The sequence below is a fragment of the Elephas maximus genome, chromosome 3, assembly GCF_024166365.1.
Source record: "Elephas maximus indicus isolate mEleMax1 chromosome 3, mEleMax1 primary haplotype, whole genome shotgun sequence".
NCBI lineage: Eukaryota > Metazoa > Chordata > Mammalia > Proboscidea > Elephantidae > Elephas > Elephas maximus.
In genome coordinates this window covers 39,304,373-39,326,203 of record NC_064821.1, presented here as the reverse complement: position 1 = coordinate 39,326,203, position 21,831 = coordinate 39,304,373, and the positions used below count along the sequence as shown (strand labels likewise).

At 51.7% G+C, this 21,831-nt stretch overlaps 1 protein-coding gene across 1 annotated transcript in view; it reads left to right on the top strand.

The window, feature by feature from the left end:
* PBX4 (PBX homeobox 4) overlaps positions 1–5,553 on the top strand; it is a 43,329-nt gene extending 37,776 nt beyond the window's left edge. The window contains 7 exon segments of the mRNA XM_049875493.1: positions 2,643–2,674; positions 2,676–2,807; positions 2,809–2,886; positions 3,162–3,349; positions 3,582–3,720; positions 5,129–5,139; positions 5,283–5,553. Of these exon segments, the coding sequence (XP_049731450.1) occupies positions 2,643–2,674; positions 2,676–2,807; positions 2,809–2,886; positions 3,162–3,349; positions 3,582–3,720; positions 5,129–5,139; positions 5,283–5,553 (851 nt within the window).
* Positions 5,554–21,831: the final 16,278 nt, after the last annotated feature.

The window sequence follows — 21,831 nt, the reverse complement described above, 5'->3', positions numbered from 1 at the left end:
CAGCACCCCACTCTCGGTACCAAATTCTGTCTTAGTCATCTAGTGCTGCTATAACAGAAATACCACGAGTGGTTGGCTTTAACAAAGAGAAAGAGAGACTGAGGACAGCCTTAAACGATGGTGTGCCTGGTGTGAGGTGTGGGGAAGTATAGCCTGCCAGGCATTGGGATGGGTGCCTCTGAAGCCCTGAGGTCAAGGGCTAGAGTAACCACAGGGCCACAGCACACTGACACCAAGAGTAGCCAGTGGCATACTTTTACATAGTGCTGTGGCAGGCAGAGAAGTGCGTTTCCCAAGAATTAAAAAAAATTAGTGTGGATAATTTAGTGATATTTGAGAAGACTGCCTGAGGGTGTGTTCTGATGTGTTCAGCCTCAAGGGGGCATGCCCAGATGTCCCCATTCCACCAGAAAACCCATTGCCATGGAGTCAATTCTGACTCATAGCAACACTATTAAAAAAAAAAAAAAAAAACCTATAGGACAGGGTAAAACTGCCCCATAGGGTTTCCAAGGAGCGACTGGTGGATTTGAACTGCTGACCTTTTAGATAGCAGCGTAGCTCTTAACCACTATGCCACCAGGGCTCCTTCCACATACAGGTTATAGAAAATACAGGAAAACACGCAATAAGGGAAAATCACCTAGAGAAGAGCTTGGTTCATATTTTGGTGTGTTACTTTCCAGTCTGTATTCTGGGCTAAAGTCTGTCTGGTTTCTGTCCCCCTCCTTGCTTCTCTACACCCCCCCGCCCCCCACTGCACATACATACACACGTCATACATGCCCTGAGAAAATTAGACTGAGCCGAGAAACAGTTTTTTTATCTGCTTTATTCACCTAGCATTATATCTTGAACTTTCTGTGGTCAGCAGAGTAATGTTCCCCAAAGATGTCCACGTTGTAATCCCTGGAACCTGTGATTATGGCACCTTACACGCAAAGGGGGACTGAGATTCCTACCCACCTTACCTTAAAATTGGGAGATTATCCTGAATCACCTGGTTGGGCCCTTGGTAGTCATGGGGTCCTTAAGCATGGAAAAGGGAGGCAGAAGAGGAGGGCAGGGTGGTGTGATATGAGAAGGACTCGACCTACCCGAAGATAGCAGGCCATGAGCCAAGGAATGCAGGCGGCCTCTAGAAGCTGGAAAAGGTGAGGAAATGGATTCTCCCCAGATCATCCAGAAAGGAATGCAGCCCCGCATTCACCTTGATTTTAGCCCAGTGAGACCTGTGTTTCAGGAACCGTCAGAAAATAAATTTGTGTTGTTTTGAGTTACCAAGTTTGTGTGATTTTTTATAGTAGAAAAAAAAAAAAGTCTCTGAAGATGTGATGGCTTTATAACATTATTTATGGCTGTACCATGATTGCATGTGTTAGCTGTTGCGGCTGTCGCTAGTGCGGGTGACTGTCAATGCTGTGTGTGCTCACTGTATCCTGGGCTCCTGTGTCTGAGTCTGGACTCATCTGAGCCCTTCTAGCCCATTCTGCTCGAGGCGTGAACCAAGTGTGTGGGTTCTCCTTGCGCTGTCTTACTTTTCTCGGTGTGGCTTTTTCAAACTTTGAGGGCACGCAATCTTGGAGAGGTCAGGGTACCGTTCTATATCAGGTTAAGTATCAGCTTTGTGATAAGACCTTGCATACGCTAGGGCTTTTCTTTTGTCTAAACTGCTGGTTATAAGGTGATAAGGTGCTGAAGTGGGTATTTCTAAGGAAATTCCTACACGTATATCTCCTGAGTCCTTTCCCTTTTGGCTAGTGAGTTTTTGACAGAAAAGGCTAATCTATATGTAGGGAACAAGAAAGGGAACAGTGACTAATGAATAGGGAACAAGAAAGGGAAAAGTGACTAATGAATGTAAATATACATATACGATATGATTAAACTGAAATTTTATTTGGACACAAGTCAGTTAGTAGTGAGTAGCTGATGAGAGAACCTGTTTCCAAGAAAACACTGCACACTTGGTTTTCCCCAAAAGTCAGAACTACATCTCTGTCATCGCCTTCTTCCCTCGCTTCCAGCCTCCATCTCCTCAGGACCGCCCCCCCCCGCACCCCCCCTCCCCCAGTCATCTGCGTGTCCCTCATCTGGGTCCTTTCCCTGTGGGCTGCCAGACATTTTCACTATCACTAGAGAAGCAAACCAAACATGGACACCCCCAAAACCACGCTTCCTGGCCCAGACCCTCGCCACCTCCTGCCCTGTGCTGGCTGGGTCCCACACATTCTTGAGAGCTTCCTAGTCAGCTTTCCACGCCCTCAGCCCTGCAGCTGCTTCTGTAGAAGCTAACAACGCTCTCCTAAGAGCTAGACCCACGCTATTCACCCCTTTCTGACTTCTGGTCTTTCTGTGACCTGCCTGATACCACTCAGTCTTTGCCCAGCCCTTAAATGTTGGTGTCCCACCCTCCCTGGTGGAGTTCTCCCCACGTGGCTGTCCAGAGTTGTGGCCTTGCCTCTCTGTCTCAGTAGGCTGTAGCACCTGGGCCAGTGTGCTGGTGGGTTACTCAGTGTCTGTTACCAAATTTGGTAATAAATGAAGTAATCCTCGCCCCTGAAACGGCTGAGACATAACGCCAGGGCCAGCGTTTTGTTGTGTTTTGTTTTCCAAAAACGCATACTGTCTCTCTTATCTAGTGTTAAGCATTCATGGCATTCAGGAAGAGGACCCCCCCTAACGCTCAGCTCAGGAGGCTAGATAACATGCTGCTGGCTGGGGGCGTCTCCAGGCCAGAGAGGAGAGGAAGAGGAGGACGGGCGGTGGCTGGCGCAGCGACACCAGGTGGCTGTCCAAAGGACAATAGCATTGCTATTGTCTGACTACAGGGCCAAGCTGTCCCAGAGCCGACAGATACACCACTCAGAGCTAGAGAAATATGAACAGGTGATCTTTCTGCATGGAAGAGTTTCCGTCATGTGAACGCACACTGGTCAAAGCAAACTGTGGAATGATTAACCACCTTTCTTTTGTGGCACAAAGCAGGGAGTACCTGCAATGGGCCTAACAGCAAAGGTGGCAGATCTTACCAAAAGCCCTTTTCATTTACTTCCCAGCCTGTGTGGGAGCCACCAGGGGGCGGGCAGGAGGCTGGCCTGGCATGGAGCTGCTGCCCGGTGCCACCCTGCTCATTGGTCACAGGCTGGCTATCCCTACCCCAAGCCTGCTGTGAGTTTACCACTCATGTCACCAACCTCCTCCAGGAGCACAGCAGGACGCGGCCTGCCTCCCCCAGGATTGAGCACATGGTCGGTGTCATCCACGGCAAGTTGAGCACCATTCAGATGCAGCTGGAGCAGAGAACCTGCGAGGCTGTGATGACCCTGCACTTGGGGTTCCTCACATCAGGTCAGGCCCCACACCCCTGCCTGGGCACCGCGAGGGCCGGCCTTCAGGAAGATGAATGGAATCGGATAGTCCTGGGGACCTGTGAGCCGTGGTCGTGGACCTTCCACATCCTCTCTGTGGAGTAATTCACCATGTATCTGGAAGGAGTTCTGAAGTCTTGGTTGCTACCTGGGATAGGATGCTGTTTGAGAGTCCCAGCATATTAACACTGGCTGGGCTGTCTGTCTTCACATGCGTAGGCAGAGGAATTTTAGCAAGCAGGCCACAGAAGTGCTCAATGAGTATTTTTATTCCCATTTGAGCAATGCTTATCCCAGTGAAGAAGCCAAAGAAGAGTTGGCCAAGGAGGGTGGCATCACGGTCTCCCAGGTGATGGTCCTCCCCTGCTGCGCCTCCCTCCTGCCAGCTGTACTTGGGAGGGGAGGACAGTTAAGTCCAATGAGGGCACCCAGGGATTAACTAAATGGGTGGACAGATAGGGCAGTAGCCAAGTGTCCAGGCTCAGAGTCAGCCAGGCTGGGCTGAGATCCTGGCACCGCGCTATGAGTTGTGGGCTCCAGTAGGTGCTCTTGTCCACGGTCTGTGAGACAGGGATAGAGGCAAGTGCGTGGACCAGGAGACCTCGAGTAAGCGTTCCCTCAGGTGATGCGTGTGCAATGCGAGGACCCCCTGAGCAGTTGCACGTCTGTGGAGTGTGAGTGCCCCCTGAGGAGACGCGTGTGGGACATGAGGACCCCCTGGGGGTGTGTGTGTGGAGTATCATACTCCACAAGTTGAACTCTCTCCATGAATGGTCCCGTTGACTGTCAAGTCAGTTCCAACTCACAGTGACCCTATAAGACAGAGAAGAACTGCCACATAGGGTTTTCAAGGCTGTAATTTTTGCAGACACAGACTGCCACATCTTTCTCCCGCAGAGCGGCTGGTGGGTTCCAACTGCTGACCTTTCCATTAGCAGCCAAGCACTTAACCATTTCACCACAGGGGTCCTTTGGAACAACCTAGGGGGTTAAAATTTGGGGTGTGGATGTTGTGCAGGTTGTGAGGTTTACCTAAGGAGAATATAAAGGGGGAAGGGAACTCACGATTGGGGGATGGGTATCAAGGGTGAGGCTGATCGAAGTTTTCAGGATGGCGCTACAAGCAGACACCTGGGCAGCTGCAGCTGGTTTTGCCAGAAGGACTAGGGCGGATAGTTGATGACTGCCTGGGGCCAGTGGCTCCTGGGCTCTAACCAGGTGTCAGAAGGTCTGAGATGGGTCAGTACTGGGGTACTCTGTCCAGAGATGGGCCATGGCCAGGGACTAGCTCTATAACCACTTGACCCTCTACCCCCCAACTCACCAGGTAGAACATTTCTCCCTCTAAAATTCCAGTTGAATTCAAAGTGGAAATGTGTTTTGCAGCCACTCTTCTGAATTTAGCTTTCTTCGTTTTCACAGACTTAATTCCACAAAGAAGTTCTGGAACGTTCTTTATAGGTAAGTGGGAACCAAATGATTATCTCGGGCTCGGCAAGAGAAGGCCTCTTCATACTGAGGAGCAGGCAGGGAAGAGGGAGGAACAGGGAGCACACATACAGGTGATTTTCCTTTTTATAGTTAAAATATTTAAAAAGTTTTGAAGAGAAAAGGCCATCCATAACTCTACCTTGTAACTCAGCTGTATTACTTTTGTTCATGAAACTTAAGTATGTGTTTCATTGGGATATTGAGGTGTTTCCAGTCATACACGGATAGCCCTGTGTGGGCTACTGTGGACATCTCCCTGCTTGTAGGAAGGCACTAGGTCAGGGGGTCCCTCCTGGGTGACCCTGCCTCCGTGGCACACTGGCCATCTCTGGAAATATCTGTGGTTGTTACAACTGAGGTGGTGCTACTGGCATCGACTTCCCAGCAAAGGTGTAGGCGCCAACGCCTGCACCATTCCAGGTTCCTCCGACTCCCTTTGCTGACCAGTCCCGGGAACGCCTTAGTGAGCATGCAGGCACTGGCCTCCGTCGGGGACCTCAAGGCAGGACCCAGCTCCCAGTCACAGCTGAGTGAGTCACAAGCGAGCCTCAGTCCCAGCAGAGTCAAAATCTCCGTCGTCACCCACCTTGCCTCCCCTGTGAGAGCTTGGCAGCTGGCAGTGCCACAGGCCCTGGGCGGGGTTTGTGATGCGGTGATTGACTCCATCATACAGCTTTGGGGGGCTGAGTGAGGAGACCCACCTCTGTAAGACCTGTCTACTCCTGCCAGGACAGGGCCCCCTGCCAAAGGAGGTTGCTGAGCAAAGGAGCCCCTTCTCATGGGGGCAGTATGGAAGGGCCAGGAGGAGCCACACTGCAGCACTGACTGCCTGGATGAGGGGTCTGCCTGCCATTTCTGAGTCCGGAGGCCTTACCTCAGCCCCGTCCCAAGCCAGTTTCAAGGGCTGGGAGGGCCAGGTGTGCCAGGACAGCCATCCCGCTGCTCCAGTGAGAAGCCAGGTGTGGTGGTGGGTGTGCCCTTCTGGGACATTCTCAAGGGTGCTGGGCGGTGGACCAGACAGTCTGGGCCGGGCAGAGCTGTGGCCAATGTGGAGCCCATGTCCTCCCACAGTCCCCAGGGCTCCTGAGTCTCCTGCGGAGCCCACAGGGGCCTACCCCTTGCTTCAGGGAAGGCTGGGAGTAGGGTTAAGATGTCAGCTGGGGGGCCAGGCAGGACCCCATGTGGAACTTCCTAAAGACAATGCACACCCCCATGTGTGACGTGCCTCCACAGGTCTGAGGCGGCATCCAGGCCTGGCCAGGCCTGTGAGGTCCTCAGAGCCGACTCCCACTGATCGTACCCCTTCACCAGCCTGGCTTAGTACAGGCTTTCCTACCTCTGTCTGATGAGCTACCACAGCAACCCAGTAGCCCATAATGAGTGGTGGGGGCAGAGTGGTGTGACTGTGCATGACAGCAGCTTCGAGAGCGACACTCCAGCTGGCCCCATGAGGCTCCATTGGCACCGGAGCCTTCCCCAGTGGGCCCAGGGCTTCCTGGACAGTGAGGCCAGGGTCTGACCACCCTTGTAGTGAGTGGGTAGTGCCAGGACCCCAGTGCCGACTCGTCCCCCCATGTCCTGCCCTGACTTAGCCCCATGAGGACTCGTCCTTCCTTGCTCACAGCTGTGTCCCACCCCACCCCTAGCCAGAACCACAGCCTAGTTCTAGGGCGCCCCCTCCCAGTCCCATGGGTGGGCACTTACACAGAGCCACTGCCTCCCCTCACCTACTTGTCACTTCTCTTGGGACACAGCCTGTGATCCTGCCATTCTGGCTTCAAGCATCGGTCCGGAGGGCACACTATGACTCCCGCTGGGGGTGTGCAGCACTCTGCATCCCCATCACTTGAGCAGACGCATCAGAGGGGCTGGGCTGGGTCTGCTGACCTGACCGGCATCCAGTCCTCCTCCTGATGCTGGCTGCAGTTGAGATGGAGGTGTGGGTGCCAGGCGGGCGCTGGGGACTCATGGAGCCCAGCAGAAGGAGCCTGAAGTCGGGCCCCATGGGAGGGGCGGACATCTGCCCCTGTGGGAGGTGAGCAGTCCCTGCACAGGTGTGTGCTGCAGACCAGGAATGCCCTGAGAGCAAATGTGGAGAAGCTGGGGCCTGATGCGGCCTTCTCTCCACGGCCTCGGGGATGGTTGTTGCGAAGAGTGTGTGTGTGAGGGCTTGGCCTAGATGTGACTAGATAAACTTTCTGAGTCAGGTGGTATGAGTCTCTGTCGCTGCACTGCAGACCAGACATAAGGGCACCACCACCAAACCTGGAGCCTCTCTCCAAGAGACCCTCTTCGGCCCCATGAGCTGCAGGACTAACCTCTGGCCCCTCCCAGCTGCCAGAGCAGCACCACAGTGGTCCCCGCAAAGGCCCCACAGAGGTAGCTGTTGGAGGCCCAGCTTTGCTGCCAGGGCAGCATGTGCATGTCACAAGGGGTCAGGTGGCAGGCTGAGGCGTGAGCCCAGGACTGTGATGCCCTTGTTCCCTTCCTACCTGGAGGCCCTGCCTGAATGTTGGGATGAGGGCTGGCCGAGTCCGCGGTCAGCACCGCTGCACCAGCGCTGACGCTGCTGTCATTTCTTTCCAGCCCAGAGGCAGCTGGCAAGTGGCCACCCTCCCACTCTCCATCATGTCACCTGCTGGAGATCTGGGGAGTGCCCACTCAGACGCATCCAATTAAGTTTTGGGGACAGAGCAGAAGAGCACCCCCCCTCCCCGTCCCCACTCCACCTGCCACCGATTACCTCAGAACCCAGGCCAGCAAGGGGTAGTTGCTATTCCACCCGGCCTGTAGGCCTGCCTTGTCCTGTCCTCAGCTGTTCTTTTTCATGCCAGCCCATGTGAAGCGGGCTGAAGTACTGCTCTTTTCCCAATTTGGTTCATTTTTTTTTTTTAAATATTCACTTTATGGTAAGACTATGAGTTGTTTTCTCTAGGACTTGTCACTCTTTTCCCATTAAAGTTTTTGACTAACTTTGATTTTGGTGAGTTTTTACTACCCGAGCTGCTTGGGGAGGGCTGGCATGTGAGCCCAGCACAGCAGCTGGGATGCGCCGGTTCATTCCCTGGGCCATGTATGCCAGGAGCACTGTTACCCATTTCACGGTCTTTTGACTTAAAACCACCGCCAGGTGCTTGGGATTTTACTGTGATGGGTCTTGCTTTTTTTTTTTTACCTTAATACAAGTCCTACCATCTCCAGTTAAAGTTTTATCAAAAGACAATAAACTCCCAATCCCTTTCTGCACCCTGTGAGCAGTCACGTGTCACCCATGTGGCCCTGAAGGCCAGCTAGATGTCCTTGCTGTCCCCTCACCCGGTTCCTCCCCAACTTGAAGCTTAAAATGGAAACTTCCTTCTCTCTCCTCTACCCCCAACCCAAAGGTACCAGGTTGATACATGCGGACACGGACGCCTGGCCCAGGGTGGCCCAGATATGTTCTGTCCCCTGACATGCCCCAGGGAAGGTCCTGTGCCCCTCCAGCTCTGCCTCCCAGGTCCCCTCAACCAGGCGGCCTTGACCCCTCCTTGCACCTGCCTCTGACACTGGAGCTTCTTGGGTCCACCCCTGCTGTGATGTGCCATGGCTGCTGCAATGTACCTGCCCCTGGCTTGTCCCCTCTATGCCTGAGGCTTGCCCTGAGAGCAAGAGAAGGTCACACACAGGCAGGTTGTCTGGTGCCAGCAGATAAGGTACAGGAGGGCCCTAGGGCGAGGAGGGCCCCACTTGCACATCATGCCCACCCTCGTCCTCTGGTGACTGCACAGGTCTCTCACCAGCTTTGGGCAGAGGGCCCAGCGCTGGGAGACTGCAGGGAGGGTCAGAGACCCCTACCCCTGGCCTAAATCCGGGAGCAACAGCTGTTCCGCCTGGATACTTGGGGCTGGGGCCCCGGAACATAAGGGCTCAGGGCTGATAATGGGGTCTGCGTGTTGCCCATCACTGCTGTTGCACACCTGCCCAGGCACACACACGCACATCCATGATATTTGTGTTTATTATTATTCTTTTAATAGTGTCTTTCACAGAGTAAAAATGTTAAATTTGGTAAGAGTCCCATCTATCACTGGGTTGTGATTTTTTGGCATCAAATCTAAAAACTCTTTGGCAAACCCAAGGCCACATGTATTTCTTCCCAAGAGTTTTTGAGTTTTACTTTTTCATTTTGATCTGTGATCCTGTTTAAGTTAATTTTTGTATGTGAGATATGTGTCAAGATACATTTTTTTGCACCATTTGTTGAAAAGCTACACTGTCTTAAAAAAAAAAAAAACCTTTATATCTTTGTTAAAAATCAATTGACCATATTTGTATGCATCTACTTCTGAGTTCTATATTCTTTTCCATTGATTTCTGTGTCTATCCTTTCATCAATACCACATTGATTTGATCATTGTAGCTTTATAATGAATCCTGAAATGGAGTAGTGTGAGTCCTCCAACTTGGTTCTTTTAAAAAAATTTTTTTAGCTCTCCTAGTTCCTTTGCCTTTCCATATATATTTTAGAATCACCTTGTTGATAGATATTTTTTAAAAAGCCCATGGGAGTTTGGTTGGGATTGTGTTGGATCTGTAGCTCTAACATCTTAACAATTCTGAGCCTTCCAATCCATGATCGTGGTATATCTCTCCATTTATTTTTGTATTTTTAAATATTTTTTCACCAATGTTTTGTAGTTTTCATAATACATATCTTGCATCTATTTTGTTGTATTTATACCCAAGTATTTCATTTTGGGTACTATTTTATATTATTAGAGTTGATATTTGTCTGACAGATATATCAGGTTTTCTCTAGGTTTTGTAATGTCTTTAAGTTTGGCTTTTGAGGAGAGAGCTAGCAACCTGTGCTAGTTTGCTATCTTTATTCTATACTCTTGTTCAGCCTTTATTTGTATTATTTTTTAAGATGGCCTTTTAAAATTATTGGAAAATCTATAAACCCTGGGATAATTACATATACTCCATTGAATATCTCTGGTACCCCCATTTGCTACCCATTATTTTCTTACATACTCACCAATCTCGAATTACCCATTGAACAAGATAACCTTTTTTAGACTTAAAAAACCAAAAACCAAACCCATTATAGTCGAGCGAGTCGATTCCGACTCATTGCAACCCTGTAGGACCGGGTAGAACTGCCCCACAGAGTTTCCAAGGAGCGCCTGGTGGATTTTAACGGCCGACCTTTTGGTTAGCAGCTGTAGCACTTAGCCACTATGCCACCAGGGTTCCTTTTTCAGACTTATAGAGTAAAATATTTGGAAATTAGCTCTAGGACATATTTGCCTTCCTTCCAAACGAAGTAATCCCATTAATTCTAAGTATTGACATAGAATCAGGAAAAGCAACCTATTTGGTTAAATTTGAATTTTAAAGGAACCATAACAAAACTTAAGGAAATGTGAAGAGGGGATTAGTCAAGAAACTCCACAAAAGAGGAAATAGTATCTCTGGCAATGAAATTTAGGCATCATTTTAATATTCTGACCTAAAAAAAACTTAAAATTTTTTTTACCCTTTTTTTTTTTAATTGTGCTTTAGGTGAAAGTTTACAGCTCAAGTTAATTTCTCACACAAAAAATTTATACACATTGTTAAATAACAAAAAAAAATGATGTGACATTAATTGTAATTCTCACAATGTGCCAGCTCACTCCCCCTTTCCACTCTGGGTTTCTCGTATCCATTCAACCAGTTCCTGTCCCTTCTTGCCTTCTCAGCCCGCCTCCCTCTGGACGGGAGCTGCCACCCTCCTGATATTTGCCTGCACGTTCCTGGCCTGCCCAGGACTCACATTTGGTGCTACTTTGATTGAACCTGTGAAGCCATTTGCATGGCTTTTCATATGTTTGCTTTGAGCAACAGGACTTTTACATATCGGTTGCATTCCTTTCATACTTTTCACATTTGCATGTAGTTTACAAGCCCAGGAATCTCCTAGGTCCCTACCACCTCCAGCCCTGCCCTTTGTACCCCAGCACACCCACCAGCGCCCCATCTAGGTCCCTGTGCCCTGGCTTCACCCTCCTCAGGATTCAGGGTCCTCAATCTGAGGCCGGCACTGCAGAGCAGAGGGGATGGGGGGATGTACCCACACTTTAAGGGGGAGCCTGAGGTTGGGGTGCCCTTTGGGGTCTCTGCAGTTGTAAAACACAGAAGTGCCCTGAAGCCAAGGGTCTGAGCAGCGAAGTCATGGCTGGCTGGAGGGAGTCCTCTGCCCAGGCCCCACCCGACCCCAGGCCACCTGGGAGTGGAGGCAGCTCAGCCCTGCCTGGCCTCCCTGGTCTGAGATTGCAAACCAGCCAAAGCTAGTCTGGTGGTTGGCAGTACCTGGGCCATCTCCAAGGGTGGGTGAAAGTTGTGCCCCCAGGTGCCAGGAAAGAATGTCCTGATGGGGTGAAACCTAAGCAGATGTTGGGGTACCTTCCTTCCAGGCCCAATAGCCCCTGGGGTCAAGAATTCTTGAAGGCACAGGTGGCCACTACCTGGGCAGGGCTCCAAACTGCCAGGCACAGGACTGATTCAGGGCCTTGGACGGAGTCCGGCCCAGATGAGTCCTCTGAGGTTCTGGGTGAAGTGAGAGCTCGGTCTCAGCCTGCCTGGGCAGGGGGCCCGGGATGTACACATCCACAAACCAGACTGACGCCACCATCAGGATTCTGCGCCAGGAATCAAGGATTCTCACTGATCCATACAACTCAAATGTCACTCGTCCATCAAAGAGAAATCATGTCTCATATTTAGTACGCTGTTAGCAGAGCTCTGGAGCTGACTCTAGATAAAAAGGGCCTGCCTGGGTTTGGCTGGGTTTTTTAATTGGTGGCAAAAAGCTGGAGTGTGTGGCCAGACTGGGTAACTGCCTGCCCTGTGTAGACTACACACATCATCCAGATGAAGAATTCGGGAAGCAAGGGATAATGCTTCCAATCTCAAAATGCCTCTCCAAATCTAGGGGCCTGAGTTCAGAGAGGGAGACCTGGTTTAAAGAGTTACAGGCACAGGAGCTACCCTGAGGGGCTCACCTGGCCAGAGAATGCCTTGGTTCACAAGAGCCATCAGCAGAGGCGAAAGAGGAAGTTGGTGCTATTCTCACTCACCTCCCTCAATCGCAGGATTGAGGAAACAGAGTCATGGGGCACGAACCTGGGAACGTGTGTGCAGGCTCTCACCCCCACATCCTGGGTTCCCGGCAACCTGGGGCCTTCATAGGACCTTAGCACTTCCTCCAGCTCCCTGTGGGCACCCTTGACTAATCCAACTCTCTGATCATGGCCTCCTCATGCCAGGGACACTGTGTGAAGGTGCCAGCTGGACCCACTTGAGCACATCCAGGCAGGGGTGCTGCTTGTGGGTCTGGGGTTATGTTGTCCCCATTCCGTTGATGGGGTCACCGAGGCTGGAAGGCGGGAGGACGCTTGACTGGACTGACCAAGGTCTTCCAGGCTCAGGCTGCTGGGCTTTCTTGTGGCCCTCTGTGGGGGCTGGAAACAAACAAACAAACAAAAAAACCAAACCCGGGGGGGACATAAACAGGGGACCAGCCTCTTCTCCTTGTTGTTTCCAAATGGGTCGAGAGGGGGCGACCTTAGCACGTGAATCGGATCTGAGTCAGTTTAAGATCCACCCCTGGCTTCTCTTCCCTCAGAGAATCCAATTTCCTTCCTCCTCTTCCTCCTTCTTTCCTTCTCCCTCCTCCTCCCTTTCTCCAGGGGGCCCTAGAAGGCCCCTATCACCTCTTTTATGTCAACAATGACTTATTCACTGCAGACACCTTTTTTTGACAACATAAACAGTGACCATACACATGGACCTCATCAGATGGAAAACACAGGAATGAAATTAACTACATGCGTGGAAAGAGAAGACAGAGAAGCTCAATATCATCAGTCAGAACAAGGCCAGGAGCTGACTGCGGAACAGACCATCAATTGCTCATATGCAAGTTCAAGTTGAAGCTGAAGAAATTTAAAACAAGTGCATGAGAGCCAAAGTACCACCTTGAGTACATCCCACCTGAATTTAGAGACCATCTCAAGAATAGACTTGATGCACTGAACACTAATGACCGAAGGCCAGATGAGTTGTGGGATGATACCAAGAACATCATGCATGAAGAAGCAAAAGATCATTAAAAAGACAGGAAAGAGTAAATGATACTGGTGAAGAGCGAGCTTCTTGGATCAAGTAGACATATGAGACTCTGTTGGCATCTCCTGTCTGGAGGGGAGATGAGAGGGCAGAGGGGGTCAGAAGCTGGCCGAATGGACACAAAAAGAGAGAGTGGAGGGAAGGAGTGTACTGTCTCATTAGGGGGAAAGCAATTAGGAGTATATAGCAAGGTGTATATAAATTTTTGTATGAGAGATTGACTGATTTTTAAACTTTCACTCAAAGCACATTAAAAAAAAAAATCGAAGTGCAACACAATATTAGGCCATTTTTTTGTTTTTGTTGTTGTTAGCCAAAATGTTGGCAGTTCAAATCCACCAGGCACTCCTTGGAAACTCTATGGGGAAGTTCTACTCTGTCCTATAGGCTTGCTATGAGTCAGAATTGACTCGATGGCAACAGGTTTGGGTTTTTTCAGTTTTTGCGTTAAAAAACATTTCCTCTCTCCCCTCCCAAAAAAAGACAGGAAAGAAAGAAAAGACCAAAATGCATGTCAGAAAAGACTCTGAAATTTGCTCTTGGATGTAGAGTAAAAAAAAAAAAAAGAGTAGCTAAAGCAAAAGGAAGAAATGATGAAGTAAAAGAGCTGAATGGAAGATTTCAAAGGGCGGCTCAAGAAGACAAAGTGTTATAATGAAATGTGCAAAGACTTGGAGTTAGAAAACCAAAAGGCAAGAATGTGCTTGGCATTTCTCAAGCTGAAAGAACTGATGAAAAAATTCAAGCCTCCAGTTGCAATTTAAGAGTACGCTGCTAACCAAAAGGTCGGCATTTCAAATCTACCAGCTGCTTTTTGGAAACCCTATGGGGCAGTTCTGCTCTGTCCTATAGGGCCGCTATGAATAGGAATTGACTCAATGGCAGTGAGTTTGTTTGTTTTGGGATGGGCCAAATATTGAACGACACAGGAAGCATCAAAAGAAGATGGGAGGAATACACAGAGTCACCGTGCCAAAAAGAATTGGTCGATACTTATTCATTTCAGGAGGTAGTTTACGATCAAGAACCAACAGTACTGAAGGAAGAAGTTCAAGCTGCACTTAAGGGAATGGTGAAAAACAAGGCTCCAGGAATTGACAGAATACCAACGGAGATGTTTCAACAAACAGATGCAGTGCTGGAAGTGCTCACCCACTTATGCCAAGAAATTTGGAAGACAGCTGCCTGGCCAACCAACTGGAAGTGATCCATACTTGTGCCCATTCCAGAGAAGGTGATCCAACAGAATGTGGAAATTATCAAACAATATCATTAATCTCTATGCGAGTAAAATTTTGCTGAAGATCATTCAAAAGTGGTTGCAGCAGTATGTTGATAGAGAACTGCCAGAAATTCAAGCTAGATTCAGAAGAGGATGTGGAACGAGGGCTATCATTGTTGATGTCAGGTGGATCTTGGCTGAAAGCAGAGAATACCAGAAAGATGTTTACCTGTGTTTTATTGACTATGCAAAGGCATTCGACTGTGTAGATCATAACAAATTATGGATAACATTGCAAAGAATGGGAATTTTGGAACACTTAATTGTGGTCATGCGGAACTTGTACATAGACCAAGAGGCAATCTTTCAAACAGAACAAGGGGACACTTCATGGTTTGAAATCAGGAAAGGTGTGTGTCAGGGTTGTATTCTCTCACCATACTTACTTATTCTGTATGCTGAGGAAACAATCCAAGAAGCTGGACTATATGAAGAAGAACGTGGCAACAGGATTAGAGGAAGACTCACTAACAACTTTCAATATGCACCTTGCTTCCTTGCTGAAAGTGAAGAGAACTTGAAGCACTTACTGATGACGACCAAAGACCACAGCCTGCAGTATGGATTACATCTCAACATGAAGAAAACAAAAATCCTCACAACTGGACCAATAAGCATCATGATAACTGGAGAAAAACCTGAAGCTGTCAAGGATTTCATCTTACTTGGATTCACAATCAACGCCCATGGAAACAGCCGTCAAGAAATCAGCAAATTTGCATTAGGCAAATCTGCTGAAAAAGACCTCTTTGAAATATTGAAAAGGAAAGGTGTCACTTTGAGGACTAAGCTGCGGCTGGCCTGACCAAAGCCATGATATTTTCAATTGCCTCATATGCATGTGAAAGCTGGACAATAAATAAGGAAGACTGAAGAAGAACTGATGCATTTAAGTTATGGTGTTGCTAAGAATATTGAATATACCATGGACGGTCAGAAGAACTAACAAGTCTGTCTTGGATGTACAGCCAGAATGTTCATTGGAAGCGAGGATGGTGAGACTTCATCTCACATAATTTGGACATGTTATCAGGAGGGACTGGTCACTGAAGAAGGACATGATGCTTGGTAAGGCAAAGAGTCGGCAAAAAAGAGGAAGACCCTCAACGAGATGGATTGACACAGTGGCTGCAACAATGACTGTGGGGATGGCACAGGACCGGGCAGTGTTTCGTTCTGTTGTACATAGGGTCGATATGAGTTGGAACTGACTCGACTGCACCTAACGACGTAAAAACTGCATACTAGCCTTTCGTTCATCATGACGCAAAGAGGCAGTGGCCTTCGTTGGTCCAGTCTCCAGCTGGGAAAACTGAGGCTGCAAGTTGAAAGGTTGACTAGGACATGGCCAGGGTCCGACCCAGCTGGGTTTTGTGCTTAGAGATCTCTGTGGTGACACAGTAGGGGTTCAGCCAGTGCCTCTGCCCCTCCTGAGGGGGACATGGGGAGCCAGGAAGGGTGAGTGAGCAGGGGAGGGACCTGAATGGGCAGAAGGAAAGGTGTTTGGGAGGAGGCCAGCCTGCAAACAGGCTGCAGGTCCCCTTTTAGCCACCAGGGCCACAAACGAGGTGGAGGCGGGGAATAGGCAGGCTGGAGGTAGAAACAGCTTCCGCTTCCAGAATCTGTTCCTATGACCCCAGGACACTAAGCAAACCTTCTCAGCCTCAGCTTCCCTGTCTGTAAAGTGGGGCAATAATGGACCAGCCTCGCCAAGAGAGGTCAGTGAGGTGATGTAAATGAAGTGCTTTGGCACCCAGTAGGCACTCAATGGATGTGCAGCCACCTGCCCAGCCTGTGGTTCAAGGTGGACAGACAGGTGGCTCTGAGACAGGGCCATGGGGCAAGGGACATGTTTTGGGTAAATACACTTGGGTCCATTTGGGGCCCTCTGAACCCAGAGGGTCTAGGAGACATCCAGAGGGGAGGCCTAGGAGGTGGCTGGACCCATGGGGGTAAGGAGTGGGTGTGGCCAGGCTGCATCAACATCTCCTCCTTGTGGCAAAGGGAGCCAAATCTTCCTGTGTGAAATCAGTCCCGTTACAGGCTCCTGTCTGCTGGGTCCGATGGCCATGAGGGGGTGAGCTCCCTGTCATGAGGGGCACACAAGCAGACAAGGGGTCTCCAACAGCAGCTGGGCCAGGGGGCCATGCAGAGAGACCTGATTCTGTGAGGACACACCAGGAGGCAGGTCATGGCCTGAGTGGAGAGGCTGAGGGTGACCCCACCTGGGGGCCAGATTCCCCCCTAGGACAACAGGTTCCTAAGGGCTAAAGAAAGGACATTCCTCAGCTCAGGGCGCCAGGCAGCCGCTCCCTCCTGGTGAAACGTAAGCTGGGCCTGGCCCCATGGGCTGTGCGTTTTTCCAGTGGCTCCTTCAGCCACGGCCTGACCACAACCCAGATTCCACTGGGTAGGCAATTTCCAAGTGTTTGTGTTCAGCTAGGCCAGACGGCAGGCAAGCAGCAGCCCAGGCCAGGGACCCAGGCCTCCCAGAAGGCCTGGCAAAGCACCCCCAGTTGGACATCAGCCTACAAGTGCCCCATTAAATCACTCAGCAACCAAATAACCAAGGGAAGGGGGGTGACCCTGTTGGAAAGCCCAAGGGGGAGGTTGTGTGTCCCATGGGGAGGGGTCTCCCTCCCTGGCCAGGACCCCAGGGGCATAAGACGTGGCCCTTGGCAAAGGTGACTTATTTGAGCCATATAATCTGGTCTTCAAACTTTAGGGTCAGCTTGAGACCTGTTAGCAGGTCAGAGGTCAGGGTCGCGGTCAGATAGCTGTGCTTCCCTGTGAGGCCCTGGGCAAGCTTCCCTCTCTCAGCCTCCATTTCCCCTCCTATAAAATGGGGATAATAATAAAACCTGCCTTTAAGGGGTACTTGACGGAATGCGATCCAACAGATAATGGATACTTCACCAATCTCAGGTCTCTTCTATCTCCCCTGGCTGAATCTGTCTCTGCCTCATCCATCTGACACAACAGTCCCTGAGGGCAGAGGCTGGGTCCTCAAGAGATATAATAGGGGTTTGTCTAACTGTCTCTCTCTCCTCTTCAGAATCTTCACAGGCAAAACGTAAACTCTAAAACTGGCACTCGAGACCTCTGGAGATCTGATGCTGGTTTGGCAAACTCCTACTCATCCTTCAAAGCCCATTTCAAATGCCCTTTCCTCCAGAAAGCTTCCTTGTGTTTTCTTCTGGGTTTTCACAGCCCCTGGCGCTCCCTATGGACTGATCCTGACCCCATAGGCTGGGATACCTGTGCCCAGTTCTGCCTCCTCCTTGAGACTGGGGCCACGTGAGGGCCAGGCCTGGTGCTGGGATTATGTGTAACCAAGCACGTCTGTATGCACAGGTCTACGTGTAGATGTTACGTGCGTGCCCATCTGTGTGTGTGTATGTGTCCCTGTGCTGAGCCCCAGAACAGGCAGCCAGGCCAGTTCCCCCCAGACCGTCCAAGACACAGGTGTTTTTTCCAGACCGGGGTCATGGCCTGAGCCAGGTCCTTTATGAGGAGGCTGCCATCAGATTGGGATGCCCTGCTCCCCCAATCCTCAACCAGGAATAGCTGGGGTGCAGGCAGCAGGCGTCTGCCTCCACGGTGCTGGCACCAGGCCCTGGGGTCTACCATTAAATCTCCATCTCCATATGGGGCCTGGGTGCCCCCCTTGATCCAGCCCCGCCAGGCAGCCTTCGAGGACATACCTGAGGTTTGGCAGCACTGAGTGGTCCGGCCCCTGGCTGAGTCAGCAGGAAGGGATTCAGGACTTCCCTGGAAAAGTAGCTGGGACCCTGAGGCCTTCTGTGCCCCCTAAACCCCATCCAGTCCCAGGGCCCCAGGAGGGTGGAAGGTGCTGTGTGCACCTAGTTGAGGTGGTGGCCAGTTGTGCCTGGGGGAGCTAACTTTGGGGCCTGATACTGGCTGCCCAGCATCTGCAGGTCTAGTGTATCCTAAGTGTGGGCGACCACGCTGTGTCTACTATGTGGAAAGTGGATGAGCTGACCATGACCCCATGCGGGGGCTATTTCCCGCGTTCACAGCTGCACGCTCCCCAGGGTGACTGAGGGTGAAGGTGGAACAGAATGGTGACTGTGAACATGACAGGGTGTGACCAGGAGTGGGGATGGTGGTGCTACTGTGGGTCTGGGTCTATGTGATCTGAGTGGGACTGTGCCTATCTCCTGGTGTCCACCCCCAGAATCGGTCTCTGCTTCTCCCCAGCGTCTGGGGTCAGAACCTCCTCCAGTCTCCTCCCTTGAGGAACTGGCGCTGCGATGGCCTCTCTCCTCTGGGTTTTCACAGCCCCTGGCGCTCCCTATGGACTGATCCTGACGCCACAGGCTGGGATACCTGTGCCCAGTTCTGCCTCCTCCCTCAGACTGGGTCCATGTGCTGGGATTATGTGTAATCAAGCCTGCTCAGTTCCCCTGTTCCCAGCTCCTCCCCTGAGGGGTGGGGGTGGGGTCAGGCAGCAGCAGGACACCAGCCTTCACCTGGGATGCTCTTTCTCTGCTGGCACCCCGCCTTTGTTTCCACCATTAAAGCTCATATTTTCCCCCACCCCCAACTGAAGCTAGGTCTCTCTGCCAGGCTGGCTATAGGCAGGCTTTGGGGTCTGAGACTGGATCATACCCAACCCGGAAGGCTGATGAGAGAGACAGACAGGACCGGAAATTGGTGGGTGGCCACGCCAGGTTGGAGGAGCCAGGGGTGATCAGCCAGGACTGGAGGTGGTGGTGGGTGGGGGCTGGGCCACGGGATTTGGACCCTGCAGGGGCTGCCACGTAGGATGGGACAGACCCCAGTTCCAGAAAAGAAACACTTCCCAACAAGCTGATCCCCACACAGCTCCAAGGGGAGTCTTTATTATGAGAAACTGTGTAACCCTCCCCTGCTCTAGCACCTTCTGTGGCTCACTATTGCCCTCCAGAGTGAGCTTGGGCTTTTCACTCAGGATTCAAGGGCATGCTGACCTCCTTTCATGTCTCCCTGCTGCTATTCTTCCTGCCCTCCTAAGCCTTTTCTACTGCATGAAATTCCTTCCTGCCTTGACCACCTGGTAAACTCCTATACATCCTTCAAGACCCAGAGTCCATGTGCCCTATACCAGTAAACCTTGCCCTTTCCCCGGCCCCGTGCTTCTCCCATTTGCTGTGTGAGCCTCAGCAAGTCACTTCAACTGTGAAATGGGGTCGGGGATTCTCCTGAAAAGCACATTTTGGGGTCTCAAACCAACATTAAATGCTCTTAAATTAGAACTTGGGGTGGGGCTTGCATCCAGTCAGTACTCAACATGTGCTTGATTTTGTCTTTCTCATGGGTTCTGTGGTTTTAAGACTCTTGTTCTAAGCATTTTACCGATCCAAGATTTTTCTCCCCTTGTGGTGCTAGGAATTTTAAGAACCCCTGGTTCTAAAATTATAAAAGTCTAAAATACTGTGGGCAGACGAAAGCCCTCCTTGTGCCCTGGGCTGACCCCAGGCGGCTGGAGCCGGGGGTCTCTGGGGGGGGGGGCTATACACCCCCCAACTCCTCCCCCACATCGAGGGGGTGAGGTTTGGCAGCCCCTGTTGAGGGGGAATGGATTTACCAGGAGGCAGATCAGCCCTTGTTCCAGGAGGGGGTGGGCGGGTCCTGGCAGCAATGAGGGATGGAGTAGGCAAACAAACCACAGTCTCTTGGCTCAGAGTGATGGCTTCCTTCTCTTGGAGCCTCAGTTTCCTCTTCTGGAAACTGGGGCCAAACACTGCCCCCTTGGAGAGTGGCCAGCAGGCATTAGGGAAGAGGCCGGCACTACACGCTGAGGTGGCAATTCCAGGCCCCGTGCCGAGAGACTCGCTTGGGCTGCACTTCCATCCAAAAGCCCTCCTAGGCCTGCTTCCTTTGGGGGGCCCTGCTCACCCCGGCCCAGATTCGGGAAGGGGGCTTCAGGAAGGCTCCCACCCACCGGAACCCACTCTCAGGGAAAGGGGACCAGGGCCAGAACTACTACTCTCCCCAAACCCGGCTGCTCCTGCCTGGCACCAGCCGCAGCCTCAATACTTTCTCAATGAAAGGTATTTGGCCACGGAGCCTGACACCTCATCACCCTCGGCCTGAGAACCCCAGCCAGCCCGGGCCCTGCCCCTACTCTGCTGGTCCCCAGGGCCCACCAGGCAGTCCTGAGCAGGGCTCTGGGGCAGACAGGTCCTGTCCATGCTGCCGTGGGCATAGGGGCTACCCGCTCCGAGCCACTGAGGCTGGGGTGTGGGTTACTGGGAGATGCACAGTAAGTTCTAGATAAATGCCTGACCCCTGTCTAGCTGTCACAGTCTCACCAGGGCATAGCTGGGGTGCTGTGGCCTGGGGCTCCCCAAAGCTTGACTCCGAAGGGCCCTGGGGCCTACCTTCAGAGACCAAGCTGGTGCTCTTGGACTTGCCAGGTTCTCCCCACTCCCCCACGCCAGGACCCCGAGTTGCTCTCAGGGCAGAGATAATGATGTTCCCAGGAGGGGAACTGGCCTGAGCAAATGGGGCTAGGAAAGGTTTGAGGGTGTCAAGGCCTGAGACACAGGTCTGGCCAGATGTAAGAGAAGGCGGGATCAGGGAATCAGTGAACTGAGCACTGACTCCACCAAGGTGCTGGGGTCTACGTGCGAGTCTATTTGCCCCCAAAGCTAGGTTCTTTTGGGGACTCTGGTGCTGGCACAGACAGACATCTCTAAGCTCTGGATGGACAGATGGTGGGCAAGGGTTGGACAAGTGGTGGACGGAGGAGTTGGTGGGTGCGTTGAAGGCTGGGCAGGTCACCCCCACACAGGCCCCTGACTTCTCTGGGCACTCCTCCCACCCCAGGCCTCCCTGGCAGCCCCACCAGCCTCCACTCCAGGCCCCAAAGGTTCTCTGGTACACCTGATGGGGCTCCAGGCCATCAGGGCTCCTCCAGGACCCAGGCACCCCAGCTATGCCCTGGCGAGGCTGTGACAGCTAGAGAGAGCTAAAGACAGCCCAAGCCTGTCCTTTCCGGCCTTCAGTTTCTCCTTCTGCAAGATGGGGATGCAGTCAGAACAGTGCCCGCCTCACGGGGCACAGAGTGGTGAACAGTGGCTGTGGCCTTGCTGCCCCCATGTTGAAGGTCCTGCAGTGGTCACACATGGCTGAGGTGTGGCCAGGCTCAGTGGGTGGAATCCAGGGTAGGCTGGCTACAGCCGCATCTGCCCAGCCTGACCCAGGTGTACCCCTGCCAGGGCCCCTTGCTGCCTGCTCCAGCCCCAGGCGCACAACCAGACGGGAGCCATTGCCCATGGGAGCCAAGGCCAGGGCAGCAACTGCTACCGTATTCAGCAGTCACGGTCGGACAAGCTTGGCAGTTCACGGTGTCTCTGTACACGCACAGCCTGGACATGCGTCTGTCACATGGGGCCACCGAGACACCTGCACATGCGTGTTTGTGTGGCTCGAGTGTTTCTGCCTGTGAAGGTGTGTCTGTGCTTGGCAGCCCCACAGTCCCAGATGCCAGACTGAAAATAAAGCAATTTTAATTGAGTACCAAGC